Genomic DNA, 25,349 nt, shown 5'->3' with positions numbered 1-25,349 from the left:
ATATCAAGAAAAGGGTTTCAGAATAGATTGGTGCTGACCAAAACACAAGTAAATTACAAACCCTCATGCCTCCCAACACACCAAACTCACAAATTCTTGCACAGGATGTTAATAATGTATGTGTCTTTTTATACTTAGATTTTTATACTTTATACTCAAATATTTATTCTGAAGTTTTACAAGCAGATATTTGACTCAAAGGCTCAACAGCTCTTGTTATTTGCTCTAGTTGGTATAAAAAGTAATCTATAGAGAGTGAACCGAAAAGTTTTAAAAGAACAAAATTAGTGACCTTGCTCTGTGAGGTAAATTGGCAGGTTATCAAACAGAAATTCAAGCAAAAACTGGATTTTATCCTAGGAGCTAAGCTGGAACATGCTGCATACAGCTAGAAAGAACAAGAGCTCTGACAGGCAGGGATATCTCCTGCCTCCTATGAAAATCCTAGATTAGTAAAACATTTCTCATAGTTAGATATTTTCCTAAATTGGAGATGTACAAGAAGCTATATGCTTTTCATATGGCAACTGAAATTAGGAGGGTAAGAGCCTACAGTATGCTCGGGGTTTCCACAGGCTCCGCTGGGGCTGGCGCCGTGGAGGGACGTCGTGTTTTGGAGATGTTTGTTTGTGCGAGTGGTTAAAACCACCGAGCTCTTTCTAAGTAGGCTGCTGTGGGGCTGTTTGTATGAAAAGGCTTTTCAGCCACAGGGACCTGGGTAGCGTCACCGCTGAGCGCTGCTTCCTGGTGTACTCGAGGGGGCTGTTAGATACATCCAGTATTCACTGCGGTGGGATTAATCAGAGCTGTCTTCAGGGACATCACTACTTGCTCTAGGCCCCCTTGGAAGCTGATGAAAAGACATATGCTACTGTATCTGTCTTTGCCAAAAAATGATTTATACCACTTATGACCTGAAATGCCTTCTGAAGTCACTTTTATTTTTATTTTTATTTTTTTTTCCCTCTATGCCGGAGGAGCCTTAGGACATGGATCTAATCTTGGGCACTTTGCTTAGATGTTTGAAGTCTGTCCACTAGGCTCCAAGACTTAGCGATGTGAAGACTTATTTTCTTGTGTTGCACTGAAGATCTCTCTATTTTGCTTCAAATGAGCATTGCTTCAGTGGTGTAAAACATCATGCATTGCCTGGGCAATCACAGAAGGCCTAAAACCACCCAAGAAAGGAGTAAATTCTGCAAATGATGAAATGAACTCGTTAGCAATCAAACCACCTTGAGCAACCCTACCTTTGAACACAAACTCCGTTCCGCCCATCACTTTGGACGAGTGCACTCCTCGGCTGTAGCGTCCCTTGGCGTAGATGGTGAAGGTGGGGTGTTTGCAGATGGGGTCGGAGTAGTGGTAGTAGTGGCCTTCCCAGGTGTTGTTGTTGTCGTGGAAGATGAAGTGCCGCGTGAGGAAGAGCACCTCTGGCCGCACCTCGCAGCGCTGGCTCACCCACTCGCCATGCAGCCCGATGGTCAGGTCCGCCTTGGGGGGCAGGATGGGAGGGTGGTGCTCGTCCGAGCGGTAGATGATCCTGCACGCGATGCACGTGCGGTCGTGGTTCTGCAAGGAGGCAAAGAGAAACCCTCGTTTCTTTGGGCAGTGGCCTGGGAGAACAGCAACCTGCTATTTTACACCTTTTCAGCTTTCCTGAGCCTTAACACAAGGTCGTGAAGCGTACCCTTTGTGTATCTAGAGGAGTCTTAACTGTAGCCTCTGCCAATTTTCTTCTCTGCGTCAGGCACACAGCTCTGCTGACAGCACCATGGATATGGGGACGTAAGTGAGCTTGCACAGAGCCCGAGGTGCTCCAGGCAGCAGACACGGCCTACTGTCACTGAACACAATGAAAGCTTTATGGCTCTTTCCACCAGGAATGAGGTCTGTGGTGTCTGTCAGGCCTGATGAAGGCCCACAGAAGAACCGCTTTGTTGAGCACCAAACCTCTGGGATCCACATGGCCCAGCTTCCAGCCATGTCCCTGAGGGGTGAGGCCATTTTGTGATGCATGGATGGAGCTGCCCACCATGTGCTGCCCACCATGTGCTAATCACTTCTGCAAGAGGCAAAGACTCCAAAGCCAGCCTTTTCCATCATCTGTTGAGGATACCTGATCCCTCCTGGAGACAGGGGGATGAACAGGGTGGGTTCCTTGTGTCACCTACTTTGTTCAAGCTGTGAGGAGTTTCAGAGTGAACTGAGCTAAGAGCTGAAACTCCCACACAGCCACTGGGGAGAGGAATTTATATAGCATGAACGCTTTTCCTTCATGCCCCTTTCCAGTCCTCTTCTCTGTGATGTCTCTGAGCTCATCCCATTACATAAATTCTCAAATTCATCACTAATATTTTAAAGCCCACATGTGCTACTACAGAGTCATCATTTCTCTATTTGCTATCTTCAGCTCAGGGCACTCTTTAGGAAGCACATTTACACATTCTTCATCTGTGCCCTCAGTCTATCTGCTATTACAACCATAGGTAGCTTCTGAGAACCAACACACCTCAGGCAATGCATCCCTTTTACACATATTGAATAGGGTTTATATTTCCCTCCCCTCCAGATCACATTGACATCAAAAGTCAGTGAAACCAATGAGTCCGCTGCCAGCTTCACCAGGCTGTAGAGTAATGGTCTGTCTGCAAAATAACTATAAATGATATAGCCCAGGGTGACCTGAACCAGTGTTGGCCAACAGAGCTGCTCTGAGGAGGAGGTGAGACCTGCTGACCTCCAGAGGGGCTTTCCACCCAAAACCAAATGGTCTTCTGGGGACCGTGTGTCAGCATACTACAGAAGAAGATGTCATTCTTTCCCATTGTGGAGCTTGTTAACTATTTTTAAAATTCATTTTCCAGCATCTGCAAGCAAGTACAAGGGCCATTGGTATGTTAATGAAAATACAAAGTATTTTTAATTGAGTAAATAAACTGAGACTGGTGAAGTTAGCAGATTTGTGCCATTGTAACTAACAGCAGAGACTGGTGCAAAATATGTAGTTCCCCTGAACACCGAAAGCACAGATAATACACAAGGACTGTAAAAATGGGGTGTTTTCTGAGACTGCGAGTTTCAATTTGGGCTTTCTTATGGTCAAGAGAGAAGTCAAGATCCGGCCTGTCTTTCTATTTTGCTACAGGCTTCTTGTGTGACCTTCCCATGGACTTAATCTCAGTTCACAGAAACAGACAATTACAGCTTTTCTGTTTGATGCACGACTGGTAGAAGGTTAAATAAAGACTGTGAGCTGTCGGAAAACAGACAGAAATGTAATGGGCCTGTATATGATAGATTGATAAATAAATATATTTGCACGTAGCTCTATTCATTGAGCAAACTTTCATGCACAATCTGACAGAAGTCCAGTGTCTTCCTTCCTCTTGTCTACAATAAATGCTCATCATCTGCAAGCTTGTTTGGGACTAATGAAGGGGGTCTGTTGAACCTCTAGCTCTCTTTAGAGGATATCAGTCTTTTTCTTTGGAAAGGGTTTGGTTTCACATAACCACAAAATCTGCTGTTGTCCTTGCATGGACAGTGAACCAGGCCAGGTGTCCATGAAATAAATACCTGTTTCTCCAGTATCGCTGTCCTGCCATGGGGCAGGCAAGTGTTACAGCTGCCTAACACCTGGATGAAGTGGCTGTGGTGAATGGGCACTTGCTGCAATAAAAAGGAAGTAGGACAGGGAGAAGCTGGGGAAGTTATGAGGGAAGCAGGAGTATCCCTTTCAAAGCAGTGAGATACCAAAGTGGCTCAGGCATCTCTTAATGCCATACCCTGAATGCATTGCTTCTCTTAGATTAGTGCTTGAATTTAAGCCTACACTTTTCACTCTGATATTATCTTTCACAGAGTTATGAACTCTTTAGTGGAAGAATGTGCCACATGTAAAACCCGTCAGTACAATTTTTGTTCAAGTAATGTACATGAGAAAGATCTAGTTTTATTGTGAGTCAATTGGACTTAATTATGGAGTAATTCATGTTTAACAACTGAATGTATTTTTCACTGTTGCTTTTTCAGGTCAGCTGTTTTTGGTTCTTAATTGCACTGGCTAAGGCCTTGCAAATCACTCCCTTTCCATTTGTCTTAGGAAAGATTATTTTCTAAAAACAGACATTCAAAGAAAATACAGAACAGAGGCAGAAGATATTTGAGTCCAAACACAATTAAGTACTCTCTAATAAAAAGCTAATTTGAGCGTGACATAAACTAAAAAGCAATAAAATGATCAGTGGACAGGATGCACATCTGTTTCATGTTTCAAATATTTTAGGTGTACAGTGCAGTATTTTTAATACGGGGGTCTTGTGGAAAGGAACAGCCCCAGGGATGGCCTCTGCTCGGTGTCTGCAAGATCCCTTCCCATGGAGATGAGGGGAAGGGAGCCTTGTTGAAGCTCTGCAATGCTGAATCCGTGCTGGCCCAGCTCCTCACCCTCCTGGGTGCTTCTCTGAAGCCAACTTGTGAATTAATCCATGAGGCCACAAGGGTTGCAATAAGCCTGAATCTCTGGCTGGAAACAGTTCTTGTATACTTGGGGAGAAAATAGTTTGTGATCTGAAAATTTCCATGAACATTTTTCCTTTTCCCTCCCTCCTGCTGCCTCAGCTGAAATGGTAACAGGGCCAGACTGCTCTGGAAGCCAAGCAGAGAGGTTTCTAATAAAAAAGCAAACAAGGATGAGGTTGCTTGATCTTCTTCCCAATTGCTGTGGATAGTCGGAAACACAAATCGTCTCAGCACATTTTATTTTTGTGCTTAAGTTCTATTGGATTCTGTGGCTGCCTAGAGCTAATTCTCCTCTAATCAATTCATAGTGTTTGTTATGGCCCAGGACAAAAAAACTATCGCGCAACTGGGATGTTCTCTCAGCAATGGTAAAATGGGCTTTGAATAACACGTAGAAAGATCTTTTTGGAAGGTGTTCTAGTTTTCTTTGAACAACTTTGTAGTTTGTTGCTGTTGTTGCCCAAGAAATCTATGGGCCAAACCCTTTCCAAAATGTATAGGAAATCTACTCTTTCCTTATGGTTAAACCAGAAGCTGAAATCATTGCTTAATATCAAAGAGAGGACCTGCAGGATATACTGCAAGTTGTATTTAGGGACAAAACAAACAAGCACAATTAGTAAAGAGGAGGTTGAAAATACAGATACTTTGAAAATACTGCTCAAAAATATTTACTCTATCCATTTTTATATGCTGAAAATGAGTCTGTATCTCAATTAAAAAAGATAAATGGTATTTGCCTGAAGCAGAGCCAGCTGATCAGCTTTTCCCAAGTTTTCCCCCGTAGAAGACTGTTTCTGATATTTTGCTATCATTGAATCGTTAAGGATGGAAAAGACCACCAAGATCATCTTGTCCAACCATCCCCCTACCACCAATGCCACCCACTAAACCATGTCCCCAAGCACCACGTCCAATCTTTCCTTAAACACCCCCACTACTTAGGTGACTACTTAAGAGTCTGAGAGATGCCATGCATTCCTAGCAGAAAAGCATTTTAGGGGCTTTCTTAGGAGTTTTCTCAGCAGCAGTTTGTTTCATATCTGCAAGGTCTTGAAACTGACATGAAATTACACATTATTTTCCCAGAGTAATTTGGGAAATCATCTCACCTTCTCTTTTTATCTGGAGCTGCTGCACATCCTTCCTATCCCATAAGCTGGTTAGGAAATTCAAGCATCAGCTCTGACTCAGAAACACAGAAAAGTGCATGCTCTTTGCAGTCAGCTCTGCTGCCTTTGGACTCCCTCCTCGCTCTCCTCTTTCCTCCCAGTAATGCCAGTATCAAACGAAAACCCAACCCTTAAACTCCTGGCAGAGCAGTTGCTTCTTTCTGTAATCTCTCTCTTGGGGCTCAGGCCTTTCAACTTTCAGTTTTTATTCAAACTCAGATATTCCATGTGGCTACTTTAAGTACACCCATCCCTCCCTTTCCCAATATTATTGCCAGCTGGGTCTGTTCCCTCCTCCTGGGCTGCTGTCACCACTGCTCCGTTACAATACCCAGTGAAGTCACATATTTCACATTTTTGTAGCAATATCTTGCCTTATCAAGTCGTATACTGACATTAAAAATATTTCTACAACATTCTTAAGCTGTTACGTCTGTTTTACCTGCGCCTCTGCAGGTGTAACATGGAAAGCCTGTTTGGAAGAACCAGGTTCTCAGCTGGCATAAACCCACCTTTGGCTAGCATTGATTTGCATTGGTTTCATGGCAAGAAGTGGGTATTATTCATGGCTGAAAGAGGAGGACAGATAGCATCTGTACTGTATTGTGCGTGGCAAGGGCTAGCAGAAGACCTGCCACCAAGGGAAGATGCTCCTAAGCAACACGAAGCAGCCCAGGCTCTGGTTATTCACAAGTTTGTCTTGCTCTTGTGTCGGGGACTCCCCTCTTAGGGCAGATTCTGACCAAGAGAGAAAGCATTGAGGAAGAGGGGAAAGAAAAGACATGCTTAGCAGTGACCCCCAACTCCCACCTGAACGCTGTGTGTGTCATGGGCTGGGCTAGATAGGCCCAGGACGAGGCCTGCATGGTCAGAGTGCCTTCAGCCTCACCGCCCAAGAAGCCAGGTGCCAGGTTTTGGTATCAATAACTGCATGCTCCCAGGACAAGTACAAAGGCAAACCTCTGGAGAACATCAGCTGGGAGAAGGTGTCAGCTCAAGGAAATGCATCCAAGTAAACAGAAAATGTTAGATGCTTTGCCTCACGCTGCCAAGGACCGAGTCCACCCAAAGAACACTTTTATGAATTGCTCAGGGTAGTATCAAGCTCCACTCTTCCACTGCTCCAGATAACTGCAGACCAAGACAACACTTTAACAAACGGCTACAATCTCCCTCTACCACAAAAGTGATAATTTGCAGGCTTTCCATGACCTCATATGAAGCTAAGTTGGCTAACATGCATTAGGCTGGCTCTGGGGAGTTGAAAAGCATGGTTGACAGAGTTGTAATTCAGCTTGCCAAAGGGAATGAAGAATAACAAAGATTTAGAACTTTAATTAAAAAATCTTGAAGCAAATGAAATGCTGGGGAGAGCGGTAACTCCTTTGCAGGGTTGTCAGTTTGGGATTTCTTTTGGTGGAGAACAGAGGAGCTGCACGCAGTAAGGAGGGTGGAGGTACGTTCAGATTTATCTACAAATATGTACCATATATTTTAAGATATTGAGGAATGGTTTTTATTAACTACTCCCAGGAAGAGAAAGATAGCGAAGGAATCTGAAGGCACTACCATTACACAACTGTCTGATCTATCACGTCGATTCCATTGCACAACCCTGCATAAAACTGAAATAAACACGACCGAAATGAAATACAAGAGTCTTCTGCTTGTTCCCTTATCATACAAACTCCTTTAGCCTGCACCAAAGATGGGAACATAGATAAATCATGGCCTTTTTCTCAGATGAATTTACTTGCATGTCCTCTATCCAACTAAAATGATACTACATTTATAGTGACATGAATATTTTGGTAAGTAAAAAAAAAATCCTGGAAAATATGAAGCAACAGTTTGATGGTCCATCTTCAGGAGCAGAATATTAAAAAATAAAGCTGCCTTATGTGTCTATAATGCCTTTAAAAAGCAACCTATGTAAGCCTACTTATACTCCTACTATGCTACTGCATAGCAATATTGGCAATGAGTCCTCCATTCCCGCTTACAAAAGATGAAGTAATTGTGGTTCGATGCCAACGAGAAGGAAGGTGTCAGTAGTTTAGATATATTTGCTGCATTGATCTGAAGACCCTTCTTTTATTTTGCTAAACTAAATAGTTAACTCTGATCTGGGGTACTGTATTTGTGTTGGAGCAGACTTTTACTGTAATTGCAGAAGAAATGGTGATCAGTGAAGATGAATATGGTTTTAAAACCAACACAGCTTTTGAAGGTTTGGCTAGGAGCTGTTTGCTTCTCTTATCTTTGAAGTGCATCATACACATTGTTGTTGTTCATAAACCTGGAATTAACCTGTTTGAACAGTCTTCTCAATGTTCTTTCTTTGCTGCCCTCATAATTTCCCTAATCAAGAGTCTTTTGCCAGTAATAATGAACAAAAGAAACCCTTCATGTGTTGGCTTAATCTGGAAGTCTAGTAGCACTGCTCTGGCAAACAGAGGAGTTTTGTCCTCCAAAATTATGCTTTTTGATTGAGATAATATTTTGCGTATTTCTCTGAGGCACTTCACATGTTTAAGATCTATTTATTAACTTCTGCTTGCATTTCCTTGTGAGCACCTCCAGTACTCAGCATTCCCCCTACAGATGAAGTAACTGAGTTTCAAAGAGATGAACACCCACATTTTCAAAAGCTTAGAAAACCTTGTGCACTTTGTTCTTTTACCTCCTGGCTAAACCAAAACCCAAGCACCAGCCTCCATACGTGGAATCAGCTCCAGCTGCAAACACCGAGTGGTGCTGAAAGTCAGCTTCCAACGGTGAATAAACTTGTCAGAGAGGATTGACAATTTGGGATTGCTTTTCCCTGGGAAAATTTTAATGAAAATGTGTGGCCAGCAAACGTTTGAACATGGCAAAGACAAAAGGAAAGTTACTCTAGCATGTTTTAGGATTCTTGTGATGTTCCAGACCACTCCAGCCTTATTCCTAATAAAAGATCTAACTTGAATGACCTGTCATCACAGCTGTGGACTGATCTTTCCTGTTACTCAGTCAGATGATAAAATAGCACAAGGAGTTCTTTGTTTACAAAATGGTATTTCTGAGGCAATTAGATGTGAAACCAGTGTCCTAGTATTGCTGTTGTAAACATTTCCTGTGTTTTTAGACAGAGCAGATGTCTCGGAAAACATCTTCTGTCCTTATGCACAGCGAGCGAATACTGCATTCAAGCCTTCATTCATGCTGCAAGTTCCCCTATAGATTTGCAAATCAGGTGTGTTTTTATGACTGGTCAGCCAGGCTCCTTGGTATTGTCCTAATCAGTATTTTTTGTACAATACAGATGATGCCGTCCAAGCAATTCCACCATCCTGCCCTTTCCATCAGCATGCTCTTTCCCGCTGGGTAAAGAAGTTCAACATGCACTAGCTTGAATCCCTTTCTAAACTCTCTACATCAAGACACATCAAAGACACATTCAACCCACATCATCAGCAAGTCCTAATTCATACCTTGAGCAAAGCTAGAGGACTGCTAAGATAAATCTATACAGTGACCTGTTAAACAGCTGCACTTAAGAACTTCCATGTATTTTACAAGAGGAATTTGTTTAAGGTATGCTCTTATCTACGAACATTTGTAAAGCTTTAAGAGATGACATATGAGATATTTTTAAAAGCTCCCTGGTTTTATATGAACACTTGAGATATGGTAATCTGTGAAATTATTCAGATTTGTAGCTCGGTATAAAGCTGTCTGGTTTTTGGACAGCCCTTTTGATTTACCATCCTGTGGTGAAATCACTGCAGGAGTTTGGAGAAGGTCCAATTCTATTTGTTTAAAGTCCTGATCATGTGGCTTTGGCATTCCTAGCATATCCAGCAATCATTTGCTTTTAATTACCATTCATTTCAACCACATAAGTAATGAACGTGGCTACCACATCCAACTTACAGGCTGTGTAAACTCTTGAGCTGGGTGGAACTTTCTTCTATATACGGCTTAACTATAAATTTAACTCAAAATCTGAATCCTCTTAACTTATTTTAGGCAGGCCTTTATAAGTATAAAATAAAAATAAATAAAAAGGAAATGAAAAAAGCCTTAAATGAAAGATTCCACACAATACACCTGATTCACTTCAGAAGCAATTTCCTGGCCTCCCCAGCCTCTTGGTATGACTGTAGAAACCTTAAAAAAACAAGTTGATTTAACGTTTCTATTTATTCATGGTGTCCAGTTTCCAGAGGAGTCTGTGACTTGTAGTTTTAAACTCAATTTAGCATTTAAACTCATTTTCAGCTGGGTCCCAGTGGAGCAACAATTAGAGAAGGAAAGGAGTTCAAAGAAGAAGGGTTATAACCTTTCAGTGGTATGTTTGCCTGAGCTTGAAAAAAAATGCATCTCTGTTACTATTCTTCCTCCATTCAGCAAACACCAAGTCATACAGCCAGGTTGAGAACCTGTTAGCAGACAGAACTTCATGGCTAAGAACAAATCAAAACCCACAAAGTCTTTCAAGGGAGCTAACGCTAAGGTTCATTTTTCAGGGGTACTATTAATTGTGCTACGCTGAAAACTTCTATCAGCAAGCCCAACTTCTCTCAAGATAAAACAAATCTCACATCAAATCTGAACAAGATTAATTCACCAAAAATACGAAGAGAACCTAGGCTGCCGCACACTTAAAATTTGAGTTCTACCTTCCCATCTTCTGCAGTTGAGGGCTCCAGCTGAGAATTGGTGTCCCTGTAAACCAGACACTGTATGTACACATGCATACATTGTAGGAGCCAAAAAGGCTGTGCAGGCAAACATTTGAGGAGAAACAGAGGTAAAGTAACTTGCCAGAACTCGTAACTGGACAAAATGGGTGTCGAGCACTGGTCTGAAAGTTACGACCTGGCAGCTCCATTTGTGAGGCTACAGGGGTTTCATCACGGAGAGCTGGAATTTGTATGTATTTTGGTGTACTCAGAGTTAACTTGTGCTTTCTATAGTAACAGCACTTTCTGTAGCCAATTGTACTCGTGTGAATGGCATTCCAGTGACAGAAATTCAGCCTCAAGATTCAGCCTCTGCCAAGATCTGGCTACCAAAAGTATTATTTGGAAGCACTGTACTTCATGAATACCAATGGATAACTTATTGGCTTGTCTGCCTTCCTACTCCCCCAGTTCTTGTAAACATACAGTATGAGATCCACATTGTAGGTTTTCACTCATTTCAGAGCATGCATAGCTCAGGACAGGACCTGCCCACCATGCCACGTGGGACTGTGGGCTAAATGCATACAGGGTGGCTCAGACAGGTGCCCTCCATGGTGCCACAGCTGGATGATACATCAGAATACAAGCTACATCATATTATGCCTAAGATAACGGGCTTTGTAATTTTAAGTGAGAGTTTCACTGCTCTCAGATAACTGTAAGGTCTTTAAGTTTTGTTTTTTGTTTTTTAACCTGGCTCGAGAAAGAAACCTCTTTATGCAAGATTTAATCCTTTTAATTGGAGCATTACATTTCAGAGGCATTATATTTGAGAGGCAAAAAAGTGATGCTATAGTAGTACAAGAGACAGGCAGGAAAATTGTGACTAGCCTGTCCTAAAATTACATCGGACTTGGGCAAAAGTCTTATTTTCAGAAAGCTGGTCAACAGCACACCTGATCATTCTGACTGTAATGAAATTACTACCAGGTGGAAACGCATTTGGCATTAAATACATTAGGCATTTACTATGTCATCTATCAGCCCATAATAAGATAACTAGACTTGACCAAATAGACCTGAAAATATAATCAGCTGGGATGGATTAAATCAGTAGTTTTGTCTCGATACATGTGGTCTCTGTACAGGTGGTCAGAAAAAGATCTCCCGTATTTGTTGAACTAATATAACATATTAGTTCACACAGCTGGTGTCAGATAATTTGACCCTACAGATTTCTTTCAAGGAAGAGATTTAGGAAAGAACCTTCTCTCCCAAATGAGCAAAGAGAAAGTAGATGCACTTGTTTGAATTAATTAAATAAAATGTAAACTGCCAAATCCAACATTTTTGATGAGGAATGTGCTGTGGTTCGTCTACTGCTGCTGAAACCCTCCAGTCTGGGAAGATGTATGTTTATAAAGAAGAAACACACTTGTCCCTGGTCACTTGAAAAGAGCGTAAGAATAACAGAAATGACAGCAGCGTTTGTATAGAGGCATAGATATGCAGATATCCATAGATATGCATAGATATGCATACTGCAGATTAAAATTATCACCAGACCAGGATATTAAAATGTTTCAAGTAAAGTCCTGAACTACTGAAGTTCAGAGGAGGAAGACACAACACAGGGCAGACAGAGCAGTTTTGAATGAAAGGGAAAGCCAAGGTTTTCTCATCTAAACTCTCACTTCCCCTGTTATGTTTCCTGCTACTGCTGATAAGCTGTGCCTGATGTTTGAATCAGTTGCAGTGAGATGATAAAAAATTCTGATAACCCATTAGCTGGAAGTGATCCTGCAGCAGTACCTAGCTGGAACATACTGATAGCAACTGCAGCCTGCAATGTGGTTCCAATTGCTGCATTCCTTTGAAACATCACCTGTAAAGATGTACAGACAGACCTCCTGCTTCTGGCCATCAATGTCTGCTCTTCCTGCTTGATTTTTATTTAACTTACTATGGGTTGATCAGTTCTCAGTGAAGCTAAGGGCACTATGAGGCCCCTTTGAAAACTGAATTATCAATGAAATTAGAGACCCATTCAAAATGCACCTGTTTTTCATTTCATTAACGTGTGTGCGTGCTTCTGGATTCATGACCTGCAAAATCTGTCAGTTTTTTTTTTCCCTTCACGCTGTCCCTTTCATGTCTCTACCTTCCAATTTCCTCTTTTTATCTCCAGGTTATGGATCACCTAACTTCCAGATGTTGATACAATTTGACTTCCTCTCTCCCTGACGCTCCTGCAACTAAACAAGCATCCACTGATGCCTCTTTCTCTTGCCTTTTTTCAGTGCTGTATCAAACTTTCTTTCTTCTCTGCTGCTAGCCCACAACAATAGTCCCAGCCAACAACTCTCACCTCTGCATACATGTCTTTGATTCCTTCTCCAGACTCAGAGTGGCCTTTGTTGAACTTAGCTCATCAGACTACTTTTCACACATTTGATGCAGTCTCATGAAGCACAGAAGAGTTTCTATTCACATGATATATGTTCTGTGATCTTTTTATAATTGACTACATCACCTGTAAGGCCACCATCCATCTCTTATTTTAGAACCACATCTGCATTTTAGATTACACTAGTACTCTGATTCAGAAGAGCTGAATAATGCAGGCTTTGTCACTGGTATCTTAAAAAGATGGCATTTATACACACACGTACCTTGGCATTTTGAAGAGGAGGTTGGTAACTAGAGGGTCGGTAGTACCTCCTCTGGGTAGCATCGGTATGAATGTCTCCGAGAAATAGCTCCTCCACAAGGTGATCTAAGTTGTGATGCAGATATTGCTTCTCCACACGGATCAGCTGGAGTTCATGCATGGCAAAATTCAGAGCTTTGGTGCATTCACAACCGTTCTCTTCTCTCAGCAAATCATAGCTCACATCCTGCTCCCAGGGACTATCTTCTGGTATAAATCCAGGACACGTGTGGTTCACCAACTCACTTAATTTTTTGGCTATTGCTTCATTGTGGCATATGATCTGTATGTTGCGTAGCTGATAGTCAGCCTCGGTACCCCCCCGGATGATCCAGGATGCTTGGCGAAGTCGAATTTTGCCACGTATAACTAACGTGTAGATAGGGTTTGTGCAGCGATTGCCACCATAATAGAACTGATAGGCTTTAAATGTGTTATTGTGGTAGAATCTGTATGATCTTGTGATGAACTCGGGGCCTGCTCTAACTTCGCAGCTGTGGGAAGATAGAGAGTGATGGAAACAAAATTTTAACAAGGCTGCACATCATGTACACTTCAGGTAACAAGAGTGAGCAACACTGCATGGGTCTACAGAGATACCTGGGTGCTCATGTAACTCTGGCATGAATGGGAGGGAAATCGGAACCAGGTATATACACCTGCCAATTTGCCAACCATTCCCTCTACTATTATGCTATTATCAATATATTTCTTCATGGAGATTGTATCTACCTAAGGGTTCTGTTGGTTTAAATACCTTGAGTCATATTTTGCTTTTCTTTTTTTGTCTAAGTACTGCCGCATGACTCAATTCTCTGAAAAAAGTAGCAGCATATTAAACATCTATTCTTCTCTTTTGCATGGTAGATTTAGCAAAAGGGCTGATAACATCAGAAAGCAAAATGCCAAATATCCACAGAACAGTGCAAAGAACAGGTTTCTACAGCTGCTGTACAGGCTTCTTAGTGGTGCACCGCCAGCTCTGGTCTGCAAAGGACCTGCAGGATCTTGTCCTCAGCTTTTGCACTCAAAGTTTCAACAGGGGTGGCAGTTAATGCAAAACTTCTACTTGGCTTCAATATGGACCATGTAGTATTGAGGTTGCTTAATGGAGTGTTTTTACTTTATTTTTTTTCCTGAAGGTGTAAATAGAAGCTAAATTCCACTTCCTCTAGAAAATCCTTTTATACCTTCAGACTTGTTCCCCTTCTTTGTCATCCACACTGTTTAACATAAATACACTTCTTCCTGTTAAAAATCCCCAGACTTTCCTACTATAAGTCACTTCAAATTAGTGGGTGAATATTGCCTGCTGAGACATGGAAAGAAAAATAGCGCTCTGAATTAAAAGTCATCATGTATAGAGAAGAACAGAAGTGGTGAAATACAGTTTCTTAATTTCTTTGCTAATAAAACTTGTGCTAGACAAATGCTCTGAAAACAAGGATCCATTTGATGGATCTAATGCATGTAGTCAAAGATAGTATAATGCTATGTTTGAATAAGCATCCATTTTGGCAACTCAATGGTCTCTTTCTTATTTGAAAAGAGATTTAAAGATACTTCACAGCATGCTGTTTAAAATCCAGACCACAAATTGATTCATCAAGACAGCTTTATAGCATGCTATTCCTATGTACATAACGCAGCTCCTTCTCCTTTTATGCATAAACATATATAAAGCATCTGGAATTTGGAGCATCACCATATTAAGGGAAGTATTTCCCCTGCTGGTTGAAGTGGGAACATTCATACTTCCTCTCTGCTTCCTTCCCCTTTTCTCTTCCACATACATCACTCAAGCATCTTGTTTGATCTTTCCTTACCCAGTGGATACCCAATGTCCCTCAATATTGGGAGGCATTTGCACAGTGATCCGGGCTCCATTGTGCAGGTGTTTCAGCATGTGGTGACACTGTGACTCCTTGAAAGCCCTCCATGCACTCTTCTCCAAGGACCGAGGGTGGGACCTGCTGTCCGGATGAAGAAGAGCAGAACCTTCTCCCAGCCCTGCAATAGAAAAATAAAAATCATCAAGAGACCCTGGTGAGATCTCTTCCAACATCATAAAGGAGGTTGTGAACACCTTGCATTGAAAGACACTTGTTCACACTGTTATGTGCCTAGGAAAGCACTGTTTACGTTCCTTGTCTCATCTGGAAAATAACTAAATATGGGATGCTCTTCCTTCATATCAGTCCATGAACAATCAACTAAGTAGTCTAGCTTTATGAGACATACTGGAGAAAAGGGCTTGAGCCAAAGTATTGCATTTCTAGACCCAGAGACGTGACCGAACCTGACTTTTACAGACACCTCTTTAGCCTCTGGTCAGGACAATCAAAAACCTGGGCCTTGTAGCTTTCAGAAGGTTGCATCCAGATCCGGACGTCAACTTTGCGGTTTCAGCCCACCTCTAATTTGAATGCTTCTATAATAAACTTGCAAATAAAGACTGCTCTTTAAAGCCAAGGGAAAACAGATACTAAAAGCAAAGCCTCTGCACACAGGAAGCCTCTGTGATGACTGAGGTGGTCAATTAAAGGCAGATCCTGCTATTTTTATTTGAAAAGGGAAAAGGAATTTCAAAAGCTAATTTTATCTCCAGCACACAGTAATTTTGGTTTCTAGTAATGTATACATACAAAACCCACCAACGATCTTTCTACACAATATTAATTGGACAAAATGAATATGTAGCTTCAGAAGGAATGTGCCTTTACTCTTTTAGGCATCGAGTGCTCTTAGATATGTTGGAAAACACGGATCAAAAGAAAAACACACATCTAGAGGTTAAGAGGTGAAAAACATGAACCTTACATAACACGTTGAAAACCGTATTACTTTGCCAAAAGGAATTTAAGAACCGCTGGGCTAGAAAAAGAGTACGGGGTGGACTGGAGGGGCTGGTTGTGTGCCCTGGAAACCCGGTTTTTCATTTTGGGAGAGGGAAAACTTGGTAACACGTGCTCCCAGGGACAGGGGCTAGGATCTGCCCCCTCTTTTTTGTCGCTCTCTTCCCTGGTTTGGCTCAGGAACGGGTTGCTTCTGGTTGTGTGTGGCACAACCTCTGCTTGCACACCCTATGCAGCGCCACAGCCACCTAAGGCAGCCCCTACTCTGTGTTCCCCAGGCCAGACATCTAAAGATTAAGCATGAAGAGCAGCCTCTAAATGCGAGGTCTGTTGTTCAGGGTAGTCTTGTGGCTGTGGATCAGTCCAACAGTGCGTGGTATTGCTAAAGAACTTGTAGGAAAATCAGCATTATTCATTTTTAGATAGACACCATTTCAAACCTTTGCCATTTCCTACTGCTAAAAGAAAACAACGTCAATGACTCATTATGTTCAGTAGGTCCTACATCTGCTGGAAGAAACTTGGGGTAATACCTGGGAAAACGCCATTCCCAAAAATATACATACATGTCAACTGTTTTCAAAGAGCAATTCCTAAGCTAAACAAAGGCAAGAAGTTATCCAGTAGATAAAGAATGACCAGAAACAATACTATAAATACGCGAATGTAAACGGTACTCATCACTGAATGATCTCAAGGTTTAATGAGAGTAATGAATACAGCCTCACAAAGTCTACTAGAAAAACTGGTAGCTTTGTTGCAGGTTACAAACAGTTCTTCCATCCAAATGAGAATTTATGGCCTTACTTTCTAAAGGGTAATAAACACGAGAGATGCTTTTTGAGCATGCCGTCGGAGATGCCCTTAAAGGAGCCTGACTTTCAGAGGGTCAATACCTCTCCCTTGCTGAAAGTCAGTCTTCTCAGGTGTTTCTGCATTGCTGATCAGTCTCACTTAGGTGAGCACCAAACAACCGTCGTTCTGCAGCCAGAAACAGCAGTGCCATTTCAGAGGTGGTATGGCCACGCCAGGGCGATGCTCTGCTGGAGCTAACGATCTTTTGAGAGGCAGGATTTGCTAGACCAGTTCAGTCCTTCATGCACATCGCCTCCTGGCCTTAAGCCAGCATCTCTGCACAGCCCTCTGCTGTGCCTGGTCTGCAGCCCAGCTCACCTGGAACAGTACTCGGCTCCCTCAAAAGCTCGGGCTTATCGGGTTTATCTGAAACCTCGTGGCTATGGGGTTGATGTCACAGGCCCTTACACTGCCAGAAGAGCAAGTTCAGCCAGGTCCGTGTGAACTTACGAGTAGACTTATTTTTGTTGTTATGAATCACAGCTAGTGACAGAGACCTGCCCTTCCAATACCCTTCTCCACCTCTACAGCTCCACACACTCAAAAAGCCCACGTTACTTCAGCACGTCACTCTGAAATGAAGTGGAAGCTCCTCTTCATGGGTGCTGAGCCTCTTTTGTGTCAGCAGGGACGCTTCCTGCAAGGTACCCGCTCAATGCTGGAGCCATCAGTACTAACTGTTTCAACAGAAACACAGCTGTCAGGATGTCTCCTGCAAAGAAATTATCTCACCCTGAAAAAACCTTTGAAGATTTACATTTCTGACTTGATTTGTTAAGCACTTGAAATCTGCCATCAAGAGAAGGTTTTGAAATGGTTCAAGTAACTATTTCCAAGGCATATTTGTTATGCAATTTGCTTTTGGGCAGTTGTTTTTCCTAATTCATGTCATATGACTCATGAATACAGATGCACTTGAAAATGAACGATTTATCCCTTTTAACATAATTGAACATTTAATTTCTCCAAGCAAAAATCCTTTTATAGGAGGATACTATCTTTTATGTGTGCATATCAAAGGAGAAAATGCAGTAACTATGTTATACATTGCCGATTATTCCCTGGAGGAAATAATGAAAAGAAGGGGTTTTTGAAAAGGAGACAAACTTTATGTGACATTATACAGCATCTTTTTGATATTGCTTAAAAGCCAGTTGGGTCCCAACTCTCCCTGGATGTACAAGTGGATGTAGTTCTGTTTTGCAACTTGCAAGCAACAAAGTGTACCCAGCAGATGCAAGGAAGATTTGCATCATCAGCCACCGAGATTTGTACCTGAAGAGAGAGTATTTGCACAGGACTCCATCCATCAAACTGCGACAAATGAGGACAGGAACAAATTTAGGTGATCAAGACAGGCACAAGGACACAAGGAACACGTCAGAGACTGAGGAAGAGATGTAGAAGATGCGTGCTAGGCAGCATCACATAGATTGGACATGACTATCAGGATGGGAATTATGGTGTATGATTAAAAGGCATTGATGGGACCCTTACCTTGCTCACTACACTTCGCAATGTTTGTGTTGCAAGAGCAAGGAAATACTTAATTTAGCACAGTCTCCACCCTCACTGAATAATCATTTCAACATTTTTGTATGCACCTACATATGCCTGCATACATGGCTGCCATACAGAGGTGCCATAACTTCCCTTGAATCACCTGAAGATCCCCTGCAAAGACTGGCGATGTGCTTCCTACATGGGGCATTAAGCTGAACACCATCTCCCTGTGCTTTTCCACAGAGCAGGTAATCCGAAGCAGCACAGTGTCCCCTGCCCCCCTTTGGCTGTGCACAGTGAAGTGTTCTGCAAAACCAGGCTCTCAGGGGGCTGATGGCACTCATTTTAAAAGGTCCATTTGGCGATGTTAAGTGGGATGCTGCTGGAAGGCTCAAGGTTAAAACGTGCTTTCACAGAACTGGCAAAAGAATTTCATGGCTCTTAAAAGCCCACATCGGAGCCTAGACACAGTTGCAACATACTTGGAGCCACTGCTTTCATTCAAAGGGATCCAGCTCTGCTATTCTCTACTGCACAGACAGATGGTAGGCACCAGCACCTCCAGGACAAGCCATGTATTTCAGACTCAAGGTCTGACTTGCTTTATTTATCTATTTTTTGTGTTTGCGATATGAAGGAATCTTACACATTTGATAAAAAAAAATCCATCATGTTATCACTCAAAAGCTTGACAACCTTCAAACAAAAAACATTCTTTGCATAAGGCTAATAGCAGTACTTCTGTGAAGCCTCTGGTTAACACCAACTTAACTACACTATGACCATAGGCCATAAGATTTTATCTCCCTCCCCATGATGGCTGTTTAGTCAAAGGAGTGAGCCCAAAAGGAAAAGGAAAATTCCAGAACTTGTCAAAAATACCAGCCAGAAAAACAAAACAAAGAAAAACAAACACATTTTTGATGCATCGATATCTGTCTTCATTTCATAATCAAGCCCAAGTAGTGTAGATCACAATACAGCTTTAGCATCAAAGTTTTCATGGAAGACAGCACAGGAGGTGCTACAGCTCCGTATTCTAGCTGGGAATCCCCTTCCAGGGCCTCACAAATCATGCGTTAGAGGGCAGACCCAACATCCATCTGAATGGGAAAGCGGAGCTGTGCTCAGCTGCCAGGCCAGTAAGGCACAGCTGGCAGCACGCACTGTACCAGGTGCTGATAAGGAAGAGGGTTCAGGCTCCGGGGTTCACCCATAAACCTCTATCTGATGTGGGAACAACCACTCTAGATAAAAATAATTGCAAGGGAAGATAGGTTACTTTCAAGTTCTTCAAAGATTTCTGCACATAGCTGCGAGTGAAATATGAATCTTAAAAGGGCAATCTGCTGGCAGCCCGTTACCCAAATGTGTTTCAAAAGTAGCTCTGTAAGAGCTCCCCGCCAACATTTCTGAAAATAAACTGTGAGCTGCTACACTAAATTGCTCGGTTTTCTGAAAAATAGTATGCAAATAATGAACAATTGCAGCACAGATAATGATAAGTACTGTTGTGCTTGAACACAAATTCTCATCTTTTAATTCATACCTAAACACCCCGGCCAATTCTCTTAGCTATTCCTGGTTGCAAAAGTATAACTCGAATAATCTTAAATGTTAAACTGGTTAGATTTAATCAGTTTAATTAACAAACACCTCTACCAGAATCTAAACCATGGCTTCAAATGTGGTCAAATGTAGTGCTGCAAAATGCAGGCTCAAAGCTCCTAGGCTTTTGGCAGGTTCACCCTTGGCTGAACAGGAGAATAAAAGTTACCAGAAAGTAGGACTCAGAACTGGATTTAGCTTGGGATTGCTTAATAGGAACCGCTTTTTCTTCCATTTACAGCAACGTAGATCCAGAAGAATACCATTTTGTTATAAACTAAAACAATCTTGAGTGGCAGTCCAAGTTCGCAATACGTGATGGCTTCACCTCCGACGGAGACATCTGAACATTTGTGCCGCGTTTCTGCAGCAAGCCCTGCTCAAGTTTGAACTTGCTTGAAACTTAAAAAACTTTACCACAGATGAATAATTGGCCGGCTTAGGTTTATAGCTCTCCTTATCTGGGCAGTTGCCCTGCACAATTAAATAAATACACATTTGGATTACGCTCTTTCTTGATGTGGGAGCGTGCTAGATAACGCCCATGACAGGCCTTCAGCTGCAGTGCAAACTTGTGTAATTGCAGTGGAGAATACAATGTCCCGTTACCAAGCCGCTGTCTGTGTTTACCAGTGTTTTCCCTGTGCTCGAAACTTCAAACACTCCTCGCAGGATCGGGACCTAAATTAGCTACCATGAACAAAGGGGCCGGGAAAGGAAACCTGAATTTCATAGTCGTAAAAGCGGACGGGACAATGATTTCCTTTCACAGGTATCTGCTGCCGTTCTTGTGCGTGCAGAGTTTTTGGGCATGGCTTCAAAAGAGACTTGTAGCCTTATGGAGGGAAGTAAGCATTTCACAGTGTGGAAGATCCCAAAGACAGATAAAGTATCTTTAGATGGGAGAGCAAAAAGGAAACTCCTCCAAGGCTGGCTGGCCCAGGCTTAGACCCTCCATCATCTTACAGCCCTGTCCTTGCTCCGTGGCCCTGTTTGGGAGAGACCAGAGGACCAAGTGCCAAGCAATTGCAGAGCTGAGAAACTCTGCTAGGTTTAGGTTTGGCCATTATCTCAGATCACTGCTTCCTTCTGCAGCCACCAAGGGTTAAAGCCCACCTCCACGCGGGGCCGCGGGAGCGCGGCGGGTGCAGCTCTGGGCCGTAAGTGCAATTCAATATCGACAGTAGTTTGGTCTTGCCCCCTTTGAAGCCGACATCTGGTCTCCATCACAGACATCTGCAGCACTCTGCCGCGCGGGCTGCACACCCCGGCTCCATCCTCCGTACAAAGCACGGGTGTTTGTTCAGGTGGGACTCCCTTCAACACCGATGGGACTTTTGTCCGAGTACAGACAGCGCTAAACAAGCTTATTATGGGTAATCCCACCCTCCACCAGCCCTACCTAAAGCACCGCATAGATTATAAGACACTACTGTTGCTTCAAAGAGCTGAGCCTATTTGCCTTCAGCATGCTGTATGCGACTCTGGGGCTCCACCACCTACCAGCCTGGATCCTCCAGACACGCTGCAGAGTGCCAAAATCACCCCTGCTGCTCACAACCACCACTCCGTACCACTGTAAGCCCACAGACAAGCCACGGAGATGGGTGAAATCGAATTTACAGTGATGAAACTGTGAATAAAACTCTGTCTGTTTTCCAGCTCTCCCTGCTAACTCTAGAAGGCTTACTGCAAGCGGCGTGTCTTTCCCTTTTTTCCTCTTCGTTGTCTTCCAGATTCCCATCTGAAGTACGTTACTGAGGGAACAGATCTTGTACGCCTTTAGCATGGAGCTCAGTTCTTGTCCATTTTACAGACGTGGGTATTTACATCCTTATATATTTACTTATTGTTTTCCTGAACGGGTTCTGAAATTAAGCACTTTGCAACTAATTTAAGCAATATTGCCAGAGAACTTTTAAAAGCGTAAACAGTTTTGCTCTGAAACGCCCAGCAGTCCTGTCTTCATCATCTTTATTAGGACTATTTCCATGACGTTATCAACAAATTGTTTTAGTTAGGGTTTCTAATTCAGTGGTAACATAATCAGAAATACACTAAAGTTTCTTCTTAGCATTTGTATTTGTAAAGTTTACATTTACAAAATAAATTAGCCAAATTTGTTTTGAACCCACTTGGAGGTGGCTCTTATTAATCAGGTTTTTTGGAGCTGAACGATCTTAGCATCTGACATCTGAAACTTCTGTGGCTTTTTGTCTAAGCAAAGAAAACAGTGATAATGGACAACTTCCAGCTGCAAACCTCTTTTGACATTGTACAGGTTTTATTTTGACTAAGGAATACAAGTTTTTCCAAATTGTAATTCAGCAACGTTAAATTGGGCAATTCTTAACATAATGAAGGCATAAGCTTTAGTCTTACTGGACATTTTAACTTGCATTATAAAGCTTTAAACCCTAAATACACACACACCCTCTCACTCACTTTTAACCCTTAATTTGCCGTGTACAATAGAAGAGTTTAAGACAACATCACATGATGTGAAGAGGCTTAGCACTACGATCCCCTGGGATTGCTGGTTATTCTTATGTATTACCAGTTCAGGCTAGCCGCTGTCCGAAGGATGCTCCTGTTGACTCTGTGGCACACAGAGAAAAGCTCTAGGCCAAGTTAAAGCTAACAGGGTAAACACATATTGACCGGCAGCACTTCAAATGCATAATGTGAGTTTTCAAGCTTTTAAGAGGGCAGCAGTTTCCCCATGCTGGAAGCTCAGATCCAGGCTGTGCACTGCTACATTAGTGAGGTGTGTATGTTTACACACCGAGCTGCTTCGTTCTACAAGAATGTAGGTATACGTTATTAGGTGAAATATAACTGCAGATGGAAAAAATGGACAATTTTCCTACTTCATCCTCTTTTGGCAGCTGCTGTTTTGATCTGATCATCGGCCCTGATTTGTTTCCCGCTCCAGCCAGGGTTCAGCACTGCTCTGTAATTCCAAGCAGATGAGCCAGGGAGTCCAACCCTGTAATTACACCTCCTCTCCTTACCCTCTAACTTCAAACCTCCCATTTCCACTTTTACGTCTCAGTTCACAGAGTTTTAAGGAACACCTTTGGTGTCCCAGCAGGTCTGGCTTAACTAAACATGTTTATGCACTCTCTAGATTTCATAGCTGAGCTGTGAGAAGGGTATAAAACCCCCTCCTGGGGAACGAGGTCTCTTGCTCTTTGTCTCTCAAAACAAAATACACAATCAGAAGTCCATGCTCTTTATTATTTATTGAATACCATCTGTGTGCTTAGCACTTGTACAAACAGGGAGAGAGACAATCCCTGCTCCACAAAATCAATCCCAGGAATAGCTTTGAAACCCCTACCCCCCCTCACAGACCTCACATTGAATCCATGTAGGTTGCTTGCATCGTAACAGCTAAATTCCTCTTTTTACGAGTAAGCTTGAGGTCCTGCAAAATTTAGCAGAAGGCGGCTGGATGCTGCAAAGCACTCCTGAATTAGGAACATGCTTCCAAATGATGCTGTAGCTGAGTAGCTTGAGTCACTCTTTGACAACAAGATCTCTACCCGGACTTTTCAAATCTGGCTGCCAAATGTTGGACATACCTCAGCAGCTAATTAAACAGTTGCAGCTAATTGAAGTTGCTCTTGAAGAACGCCGGGATTCTGGGCAAACGCGTTGTCACCTAAAGTTGTCTTGGTATGAACGTACGAGCTGAACGCAGCACAGTCAAGTCCCATATGCCAAGGGCTAACATTTTGCCTACTGTGCAGCTTCAGAGAAATTTCACCCCGGGGCTAAGCTGAGAGAGTTTCAGAGCAGGACTGCCCGCAGAGGCACCCCGGCTCTCTTCCACTCGGGCACGACCCTAGGTAGTGCCAAAACTGCTGCAGCCCGCGGCTCCCCGGCGATGCCCCGCAGCATCCCCGCGGGAGATGCCCGGCAGCAGCCCCGTCCCGCAGCTTTCCGCCGGCTCCCACCCGCACCACCCCGACGGCTTTCCCCGAGGGGGATGCCCCGCGCTCACCGTGCAGCAGCAGGGCTGGGAGCAGGCACCGCATGAGCCTGCCGTACATCTCCGCTCCGCTCCGGGACCCGCGGCTCAGCGCCGCGGCGGGCAGCCCATGGCCGGCGCTAGGGGGCAGGCGGCCGGCGGGACCCTCTCCTCGGGGCTGCCGCCCCCCGCTGCCCGCTGCTCGGGGGCTCCCGCTCCGCTCCCAGCCGCTCCGCTCCGCTCCGAGCCGCCGGCAAGTCTCCGCGGAGCGCGGCGGCGGCCCCGCTTCATATTTCCCCTTCCAGCGGGAGGAGGAGGAGGAGGAGGAGGAGAAGGAGGAGGAGGAGGAGGAGGAGGAGGGGGCGGGAGGTGGGGACAGCGCGGCCAGGGAGGGCTGCAGGGGGCGGCCCCGCTCCGCCCGGCACCCCCCGGAGGGGTCCTCCCGTTGAGGGAAGGGGAGGACTGACACCCCCCCACTCCTAAAAACCCCAAATCCTCCGCCGGGAGGGTGCGTGGGTCGCTGCCGGGGGTGCCAAGGTGACCCCAGGGAGGCTGTGGGCAGGTACGGCACCCCCAGTGCCCCTTGCTGGTGGGCACCCCACCGTGAGGGTGCACCTTCGTGTGGCTGCATGGCTCCGTGTTAAAAGCCAAGGGTGGGCGCCTAGGTTGCCTTCTTTGGTGCTGCGCTCCTCTGCACGCCTTTCCCGCTGTCTGTTGTTGATTAGTTTTGATTTTTAGGCTGAGCTTAGGCCCTGGTCGTGCAAGCGCTCAATGTGTGTGCTTAGAGTTGTACACGCGAATGACTCATGGGACTGGGTTTGAACACGGGGCTTTCTTTTATAACGTCCTCTGCTCAGGGACATGAAGCTTGCTGGCTTTTCTTTGGACTTGTGGGCTCAGCCATAGGGTCCCATGGCAAAGAATGTGTAACAAATTGGAGAAAATCAACAGATCGGAGTTTTGAACTCAGTTTAAGCTAAAGTGTTTACACACTGCATGCTTACAAAGAAATACAAACAATAATGGCTCCTTCCAACTCCCTTGAGAAATAAGAATAAATTTAATCTTCCTCATTTGTATAGGGAGGAAACAGAAACAAGTAAGTGGTGAGTCAGAATTCGAGCTCCGGTGCTTTGGATTCTCAGGGTTAAACTTTTTCCTTCAAACAAGTGTTTTTCAGGACAGAAGGAATGGTTTCCAGAGCACTTGGTGGCGGTCTCTACAAACCAGTAGTGTTTGGATATCCTCTCAGTGACCTGGAGACAGATGCGCAAAGAGCTACTTCCTTCAAGAAGCAGGTGCACATGAACAGGAACAAGTAACACGGGGTACGGCCATAAAAATGCCCTTACCCAATGTTATTTGCTCAGCTTCAACCCTTTTGTCTAGTTGCCACAGAGATGTTTGTCAGCTGTGTGTGTGGAGGGAGGTGAATCAAAGGGTTATAGTAAACGGGGTTACTTCAGGCTGGCAGAC

General features: G+C 43.6%; 1 protein-coding gene across 1 annotated transcript in view; it reads right to left on the bottom strand.

Moving 5' to 3' along the window:
- The window catches only part of APCDD1 (APC down-regulated 1), a 28,510-nt gene extending 4,421 nt beyond the window's left edge, over positions 1-24,089 (bottom strand). The window contains exons 1-4 of the mRNA XM_032181417.1: positions 23,907-24,089; positions 14,903-15,086; positions 13,039-13,570; positions 1,251-1,572 (exon numbers count right to left, since the gene is read on the bottom strand). Of these exons, the coding sequence (XP_032037308.1) occupies positions 1,251-1,572; positions 13,039-13,570; positions 14,903-15,086; positions 23,907-23,955 (1,087 nt within the window). The 5' untranslated portion in view covers positions 23,956-24,089. The remainder of the gene's footprint in view (positions 1-1,250; positions 1,573-13,038; positions 13,571-14,902; positions 15,087-23,906) is intronic.
- Positions 24,090-25,349: the final 1,260 nt, after the last annotated feature.

This window comes from Aythya fuligula, chromosome 2, assembly GCF_009819795.1.
Source record: "Aythya fuligula isolate bAytFul2 chromosome 2, bAytFul2.pri, whole genome shotgun sequence".
Classification (NCBI taxonomy): domain Eukaryota; kingdom Metazoa; phylum Chordata; class Aves; order Anseriformes; family Anatidae; genus Aythya; species Aythya fuligula.
This window is presented reverse-complemented; position numbering and strand designations above follow the sequence as displayed.